Source organism: Ruditapes philippinarum, unplaced genomic scaffold, assembly GCF_026571515.1.
Source record: "Ruditapes philippinarum isolate M1 unplaced genomic scaffold, ASM2657151v2 ctg1121_1_1_1_1, whole genome shotgun sequence".
Taxonomy (NCBI): domain Eukaryota; kingdom Metazoa; phylum Mollusca; class Bivalvia; order Venerida; family Veneridae; genus Ruditapes; species Ruditapes philippinarum.
In genome coordinates, this window is record NW_026863901.1 from 286,431 (window position 1) to 295,874 (window position 9,444).

The following is a 9,444-nucleotide window of genomic DNA, read 5'->3' on the forward strand; positions in this document are numbered from 1 at the left end:
ATAATTTATACCCGGACCATTTTGAAGAAACATAAGCCTTGCTCAACCTGTATATACATTATACTCCCTAAGTTTAAAAATTGAACATTGATGCCAAATCTCTGTCGAATGTTTCACAAAATATCATACATGTTGACTTATTTATGAATTGCAAAGTCAATATTTATAACCATTTTGTTGTTGTAGTACTCCGTTAAACCGATTAAGGATGTTGCATTGCAGGTTAATTAATCATACATAAGTTATGTAAATGAATAAAGAACACAGTTTTACAATATACTTTTATACTCTTAACATGACATATTATATTACAATTTACGAAAACAACATGGACAAATGTCCAAATGTCAAAAATGATAGATAATGTATTTTGGAGTCGGCTAGATTATACGTATTTCATAACATTACATTTTATGTGAAAAGCTGTCATTATAAATACTGGTCTAAAAGCCCAGTCTAGAGAGTTCGAATTTGGGAGTTGACCAGAGCAGTTATATACATTAAAGTATTAAAATGTGAAAGTCAGTTTTGCGTTTCTTAATCATCCACTATACAACAAGGATAAAATTTCTTTCTGATCACTACACCAATTATTTGAACATTAACTATAATCCATTTCAAATATTTTCCATGTTAGACGATTTTCATTGAATGAAAGAAGTCTATTCCAGTAACGGATAATATTAATCACTTGCTAGTATAGAAACAAATCATGTTTGGAAAAACATTTTCGTTTCTGAAGATGTCATTCAATACAGTGTAAATCAAGGAGTAAAGTGGTCCTTTAATGTCGAACTTGGCCCATGGATGGGAGGATTTTACGAACGACTTGTAGGTTTGGTTAAACGATCCTTACCAACTTATCACAGTTTTAAAAGAAGTAGAAGCCGTAGTAATTTCAAGATCTCTAGTATATGTTGGTGATGATATTGATTCAACAATTGTTATAATGCCAGCATATTTTCTTGGATTAAACCCCTATACAGGAATCACTAATACAATTGACGAAGAAAGTGATCCCAATTTTAAACCAACAAAAACATCTTCACAAACTATATTTAGAATCTGGAAAAATGGAAATAAACTTTTATATTAGTTTTGGTCAATACCGACAGTGGAATATTTATCAAGTTTAAGAGAAAGGCTTCAGATACATCACAAACCATTGAAAAATAGTTCAAACGTGGTGCCTACGGTTGGAAGTGTTGTGCTTATAAAAGAAAATTACCTCGGGGAATGTGGAAATTAGGAAAAATAACAAAATTAATCGCCGGAAAAGATGGACTTATAAGATCAGCAAAGGTTAAAACTTCATCCGGTAAAATACTAGGACGTCCATTGTCTTTACTGTATCCAATAGAAATGTCAGAAACAGATGTTAATTCTATTGAAAACGATTTTCAAAATATAACATGCCAAACTGTTGAAAATAATAAACAACAAAGACGCGCTGCTGCAATAGCAGAAAGCAGAATAAAACAAGTGTATAGTATCAAAAGTGATAACGAAGTTTAAACTTTGTTTGGGAGACGGTCACTTTGTGTGATATATCATTAAGTTATGTGATCTTAAAAAAAATGTTATATTTGTTTCAATGCTTAAAGAATTGAAATCAGTGTATACAAAAGTGAATGCATTGCTTTTCATTCATATGTGGAAACAATGTATTAATGCATAATGTGAAATTAAGCATTTAACCTGTACATATTGTATAAAATGTGTTTCAATTGTGTGTTTTATAATATTCAGTTGAAAATTAAAAGGTGAACTAATTCACTTATTGTGCGTGTTTATTGTACTTAATTAACTATTGTGTGAATAGTTACGTTAATATGAAATAAGTATTATATATTATATAATTGAAAAACTATGCTTTGTAAGTTAGTGATTTGTTTCATAAATAAGAAACAAAACAATTTAAATAAAATGTTGTGTGCATTTTTCTTATGTTTACTTTTCAATTGATATATGTTTTAAACAATAAGTGAAATAAAATTAAAGCAGTTATGTTTTACTATACATCGCTCAGGAGTTTATATCTATACATAACAAAATACAGTAGTTTAAATTTACTACACAGGTAACACAGGAATTTAGATATACCTTAACAGGTAGTAGTACATAACCATGAAATTCATGAAAAAATCGTGTCTTTAAGGGGATATACTACTATATGAACAGCTGATACATTGCTTATTTTTATCTGTGAGTCGAGTAATAATAAGAGAAAATTGTGAAAAAATTCCCCTAAAGCAAGAAATTTTAAAAGACATGTAGCAGAACAACATGGTAGTAGTAGAATATTTATATGCTATGTGGATACATGCAACACAACCTTTAAAAGAAAAAGCAATTTAACTCAACATCAAGAAAAGAAACACCATTTTAGTAAAGAAGACGCCAGATCAACATGTATCAAGGTGAAACCAAAAATGCCAAGTTTTATCTCAAATGGATTTTATTCGGACATAAGTCACAATTATAGTGACGTAAGTTCTGATGACGAGGTTCTAGACTTAGTTCAAGAGTTAGACAGCTATCTTGATACTTACATACCGGAAGATGTTTCTAATACCTTTATTGACGATCTGCTAGATGCAACAGGAAACTCAACGGGAGATTTACAACAGTCAGTCAATAAGACCATTTCACAAAGAAGACATCTGAGACGATAACTACTTATACTTCCCAAGATGAGACGCCGCTGTTGTCCAAGGAAGTTACTCATGATGACGTTACCAAGCAACATTAGAAAATTGTTGAAAAAGACCTTTTACAATCTACAGTCACAAGATCCATATTGGTGTACTTCCCATTTATTGTATTTGCTTAAATTGTTGGCGGGAGTGTCGCAAATTTGCGAATTTTTTGCAAGTTAAACATGTTTTGATTTATTAGATATTTTTGTAATTTCATAACTTTTTATAGCAAAGTTAAATTGAACTACTTTTTATTTGAAAAACAGACCAATAGTGGTAAATTTTAGAAACTATTGTGATACTGAGTACATCTTGAGTAAAAGATACCTCCTTTTCAATCAGTGTTGACCTACCACAAGAGATCCAGCAGGCCCGATATCGCCCATGGCCTAGATATAAACAGTGCAAACAGGAAAATCCTAGGTCAAAAGTAACAATCGTTTACCCAGCTAAATTAATACTGGATAGTAGGCTAGTGAATGATGAAATGCCCGAATGGCAACGATATATAAATGCTAGTAGGTTGTCAAGTATCGAACACGTTGGTAGACTGAACGACCAAACAACAAGCCAATTAGACGAGCCATCGTATCAGAGTCAGCATGATCCCCAAAATGGAAAAGGGCCGGAACACCCGGATACAATCGCATTTAGCCAACAACAAACTGGTGACGTCATGCAAAGACAATACAATACATGCAACTTACCTGCATTAAATGACTCATTTAATGGCCCTCAGTATAGTATCCCATTATCCTCACAAAAAGAACAAAATCCTATTTCTCAAATGAATAGCACATGTAGTAACACTGTAATCAATTCTACATGTCCGAACACAATACACAGCCAACCAATGTATAGTCACGATAACCCAAATGTTCACCAATCTGAATCACACACAAATCAAAACAATAACAAATCACAATCACATCAAACTACAAGCAATAATAACAGTAAAAATTCTGCTCAAAGTCAGTCAGATATGCCTGCAGTGTACTTTAACCTCGATACACAATCCGTAGAAACATACGCCAGTGTCACATCCCCCAAATATGGAGCTGTTACATCTAGGTCATCCATAACAAACAATAACACGCTAGGAAATAGCGGCGATAAACAAGTTATACCTGAGAGGGGGCGTGCACGAAATATTCGTGCGGCGTCTAGGTCGGAAAAGCGTGTCGAGTCGGCCAGTCCACACAGAAGACAAAACAGGATTTCCCCAGTTTCTATTAATAGAAATGACAGCACGAGCAAGAACGATAAACGATTAGGTCAATACTATGTGAAGGAGAAGGTACCACTACGGTTTGTGCTACTTAATATACAGGGTATCGCTACAAAAAGAACAAATAAATTAAATTCGCCTGAAATTAGAAATATTTTTGAAAATAATGACATTGTTTTATTCAGTGAAACATGGACAGATGAGTAATCTGACTTAAATGTTCACAATGTCGAATATTTCGCCTTAAATAGAAATGAGATTACACAAAACAGTAAAAGGTCGTCTGGTGGAATTATTATTTATGTAAGAAATAAATATGTTTCAAGTGATACATTTGTTTTTTTTAAAGTAGTGATGACATTTTATGTATAAAAATCGAGGGTTCAAAATTGTCTCTTGAAAATGATCTTTTCATATGTATGTGCTACGTTGTTCCGGACGATAGCAGTCGATTATTGACTCTAATATTTTTGACAGACTGATTGATTTTATTTCTCTGATTGATTCAAAACATGAAAGTAACTTTAATTCACTGTTTTGTGGTGACATGAATGCACGTACTTCCGACAAACCAGATTTTGTTGTAGATGATAATTTTCAAAACGTACAATTTTTGCCTGGATAAACAGTTAAAGAGTTATTCTCAGGACAAAGGCCGAATGAATAATAATGATGTTTTATTATTAGATTTGTGTAAACAGACTGGGTTAGTAAATGGTCTGGTAGGAAATGACAATCTAAAGGGTCAATATACATTCGTCGGGCATGGAGGTTGTAGTTTAGTAGATTATGTAATAGGATCACAAAATTTGTTTAGTTATGTTAAAAGCTTTGAAGTATCGGACCCAAACATATTATCTGATCATTGTGTTGTATCTCTTTCATTTGAATTTGACAAACCGTATGATTGTAGAAATGACTGTATGTATGAATCTGCAAATTATAAATATGTATGGTCAATTGACCGTAAAAATGATTTTGTAAAAGGTGTGTCGTCTGCTGATTTCGTACATAAAATAAATAGTTTTAATGAAAATGTTTATTTGGCTCGAAATATTCAGGATATTGATAAAAGCGTTAGTTATTTGTCAGAATTATTGGAAGTTTCTCCATTGTTCAAGAAAGATATCAAACAAAATGAAAATATAGATGTATCAAAGTACGAAAATAGTTGGTTTAGTGAGGAATGTCATGAGAAGAAAATAATTTTTAATAATATGTTAAATAGGTACAGAGAAAATAAAAGTGATGAAAAATGAATAAACTTATTAAATGCAAGGTCACAATATAAATCCTGTATAAGAAAAAGCAAATACGAATATGACAAAATGGAAACAATGAAATTAACAAAGGCCAGGTATAAAAATGCAAAATTGTATTGGAATATGTTAAAAAAGAATGCAGGTATTAAACACTCAAATGTGCAATTGGATGCTTTTGAAAAATACTTTAAATCTGTAAACAACCCACAACAGGGGTTCGAACGTATAGTGGTGCGATACACTTTTAAGCGAGGGGAAATCATACGATACGGACTAATGGCGGATTTATTCGTGTAAACACACGTCAGAGTGAGTGTATTTCATAAATTATTTTATAAATCATCGAATACAATTGCATATTTTGTATTGAAGATGTGGAAAAGGGACCGACACACATTTCGTCAAAAATACAGAGGCTTAAATTCGTAATTAAAAAGTTATTGAAGTAAAACTGACGGCAACTGATTTTGTGCAGGTGAATAAAATCGCTAAAAGCAAGCTTATATTACTATAGTTAATTTCTTTTTCTTCTTTATTCAATAAGGGTAATTATAATTGAGTTGCATAGCAAGTATCTTTGTGCTCCGATATACATAGGAACTTACTTGTCAAAATATTTAAGTGTACGCTTGATTTTGGTTCGATAAAATAACTGTACGCTGTTAAAAGTTCGATATTTTTTTTAATTATCACATCTGTTGTACATCTTTCCCTATGATTACACTAAATCTTCCATACATGTATATGTGTCCATTTCCGCCTTTTTGAAAATTTTTTTTTTATATCTTCTTCTTTCCTTAAGGATTTACTTCAAATAAGCGTTTAGTATCACTATCTATATAAGTGTTACTATTTTAACTAACTTTTAATAGTTAAATATCTACCTGTGGTAATAAGGAGTTGGAAAAAGTAACCTTTACTCTTAGATCTCAGATAACTATATTTCTTGTTATCTCTCAATTTTTAACAACGTTCATAGTTACTGTATCTTCATTCCAAAAATGTGTCGCCCTTTTTAACAAGAGTCTTGCTTTTTTAACAAAATTACTTGGCAGTTTGTTAGAGATTTACATCCTTCATCTGAGGAAATCAGACTTTACATAAAAACAAACATTTAAGGAATTATGACAGCTTAAAGTCAAGATTAAAATGATTGTTTACAAATAATTACAGCTAAAGTGTCACGAATTATGATTTCTTACACATTAAGCACCAGCAGCTAATACCATTGGTATAACCTGTATAAATGAGCTCAAGTGTTTTGTTTAAAATTCAATGCACTGTTAATCTTTTATTGTATGCCTTAGTAGTTAGAGTCAACAACTGGTACTGGATACCACAACTCACAGATGAAGTAAAATACATGTAGGTAAGTTTTCTTAATAAATAATTGTTACACAATTCACAGTTAAGTTAATGATCATTACCCCCTTGTTCTTATGGCTAAATTTCTGTTGCCATTCATTTAACACCAGTTAAAATTTTAAGATTAACATATTAATTATCACCAGTAGTATAACACAGAACACTTAAGTCACTAAACATTTTCTTGTAAGAAATATTCAATGTGATTACATGCACCTAAAACAATATAAATACAATGATCTCAAATGACTAGAATATGCCACTTTAAAGTTAATACTTTTATAATGTCAATGAATATCACATAGTTTATACACTTCGTCTATTTATCATTAATTGCAACATAACAGTATATCGTCGGCGGTCTTTTAAAACCTCGTAAGTGCAATTTCGCCAAAACTTGTTTTTTCGGCTTATTATAATCAATTTTAATTCTCGCTTATTTTGCAAAAGTACCCGTGGTTATAGCCAATCAGAAACGTTATTTATTCACACGTGATAAAATCACGTATATTGATTGGATCAAATTTTGTTCTTCTAAAACCACATAACTGCAGAGAATTTTGCAAACCGGAGGAAGTCTCAGAAAACTCTAGAAAAACTCCAAGAAACGTCTACAAAAAGGCAAGTATGTTATATATTAGTCCATGTTTTTTCATATTTCATAATAAGATTACTATATATATGCAATTAAAATGAGAAAATCGACTTTAATTTTGCAAATAAAGAAACAGACTGCATTAAAACGTATTTACTCTTACTAAAATGAACAACGGAATTTTTCCTTTCCAACTGTTATATTTGATAGAATAAAATACTGTTTCTAAAATTAGAAATGTGCAAACTTACTCTAAATGTTAGTTTTAATATGATTTATGCATATTGTATAGACTATATTTTATTTACTTTTGTCAGTTACGAGATTTTAGAACTTAACAGGAGTCGGAATGACATCAAAATCATTCTATGTTATTGATAGTTTGCGCTCAAGGTTATTTGGGTAGATAGTTTATTACGTAAATTTAACTATTTTAAATGACGTCATTTTATGTATTTTAAACACTACACTTATACCGTACATAGCACAAACATAATTATACACAGTGTCTCTAAATTCAGGAATATAAATGTATATTTCTTGTTTTTAAAGCTGGTAAGTCTTTTAAAAATTTCTCATTTCATCAGACATATAATTTACTATAACTTGAAGTAACGCAACTATGAAAATTTATGAAAGCAGACCCGAATTGATTAAGATTGTTTTTGTCCTTGGACATTAAGGCGAAATTATTCTAAATAATATAAAACATAATATAAGTATTGTATATAATAGTAGATAACAAAATATTTTCCATTATTTTCAGCTATCTTAACTTGTCATGTCAGGAGATAGTGACACAGAATCAACATAAGAAACGCAACTTCTTGAATATACCAATATAAGCCGGATACAAACGTCCTTATACATGTACATATGTTGCAACAGATTATTGAAGTTGGACCTTATTTGATTACTCTACCAAACGGACGATATTTCGTAAGGTGCCTTTTTGATGATCGCTCAATATACTTTCACTTAACATGCATTCATCCAACGTTCCCAGACGAGGCACTTAGCTACTCACATCTTAACGATTTACAAGAAAACGGTATTAACTGCAACTTTTAAAGAAACCTGGTCGCACTACAGCTAATCATTAAACATGGCTACTAAGCGTAGATACATGGTGCAGCTAGCTCTTGAAAAAATCATACAGAGAAAACTGGTTAAGACAGACTGCAATGATGAAAGCTTAGAGGAAACAAATGAGTCCCCTAATGATTCTGAAAAAGATCACTTAAACTCCAGTGGGAGAAACGACAAAACTATTTCTAATAGGACAGCTGAATATAACTCCCATGGTGAAGCTGATCAAAATTCAAGCCACATTACTTTACAAATTCAAGGAACAGAAATAAAAGTAATTGACAATGCTAATGGTCCACAAAAAGTAATAACGGAAAACATAGATGAAGAAACTAATCTAGATGATGTCATAAATAAGAAAGTTGGTTAAGACATTAATAACAATGAAGATTCTGATAGCCACACAAGTACTTTAGATGAAATGGAAGAAAAATTTTATGACTATGATGGTGATGTTACAGACAAAGACTGGGAACCACCACAGACAAGAAACCAACAGTATGACAGTGATGAGAATATTGATTACAGTGAAGAACAAAATCTGTATCAGACTACTTCACAGGTAAACAATGAAAATACAAAAATTGTCGAGGAAGGTGAAACTGTCGTATTTGAAAATATAGATCATTAAGAGATTGTTGATACAGATTTAAACTCAAATATACGTAAAGTAAAGTAAGATCGAAAAAAGGAGAAGCCAAGGTAAGTTCTTGGGAAAAAATGTTCGAAAGAACCTTAGAATGAACGGGAAAAATTACAAAGGCTAGGCAAGAAATGAACACGGGACACATGTGTTTTGCAAGGAAAGAAATGAACGAATGATGTCTGAAAGAACATATTCTAAACGATGTGAAAAATCACTCCGTTGTACCACTATAAGCGAAAATCAAAGACAACAGATATTCAATAGTTTCTGGAAAAATATGAAATGGCAAGAAAAAAAGATGTATGTAGTAGGTTTGGTGGATGTGTGTATCCCCAAGAGGCGTACGGGAGAAGCTGGGGGACGCAGAAAACATACTTTTAAATACAACCTAAAGTTTGGAGAGACACGGGTTCCAGTCTGCAAGAACATGTTTATATAAACTCTGGGTATTGGCGAATATATGGTATATAATTGGGTGGATCGGGTTAATATAACCGGGATACCAGATGAAAGCCGTGGAAAAAAGATTCGCCAGCTAGAGCACACGTAGAGGCGTTTTT

The 9,444-nt window shown here is 31.8% G+C and overlaps 1 protein-coding gene across 1 annotated transcript; it reads left to right on the forward strand.

Annotated features, from left to right (window-relative positions):
- The first annotated feature begins 2,432 nt into the window (after positions 1-2,432).
- LOC132723759 (transcription factor mef2A-like) lies at positions 2,433-7,994 on the forward strand. The gene is made up of 3 exons (XM_060708535.1): positions 2,433-2,629; positions 3,042-4,007; positions 7,916-7,994. Exons 1-3 carry the CDS (start codon positions 2,433-2,435, stop codon positions 7,992-7,994), a joined length of 1,242 nt encoding a protein of 413 aa, XP_060564518.1.
- The last annotated feature ends 1,450 nt before the right edge of the window (positions 7,995-9,444 follow it).

Excerpts from the sequence above, each read along its gene's own strand:
- LOC132723759 (XM_060708535.1), top strand. The coding sequence starts at position 2,433 with ATGCCAAGTTTTATCTCAAATGGATTTTATTCGGACATAAGTCACAAT. Across the intron at positions 2,630-3,041 it reads TCAACGGGAGATTTACAACA|TGTTGACCTACCACAAGAGA; the intron begins GTCAGTCAATAA and ends CTTTTCAATCAG. Across the intron at positions 4,008-7,915 it reads AAGGAGAAGGTACCACTACG|CTATCTTAACTTGTCATGTC; the intron begins GTTTGTGCTACT and ends CATTATTTTCAG.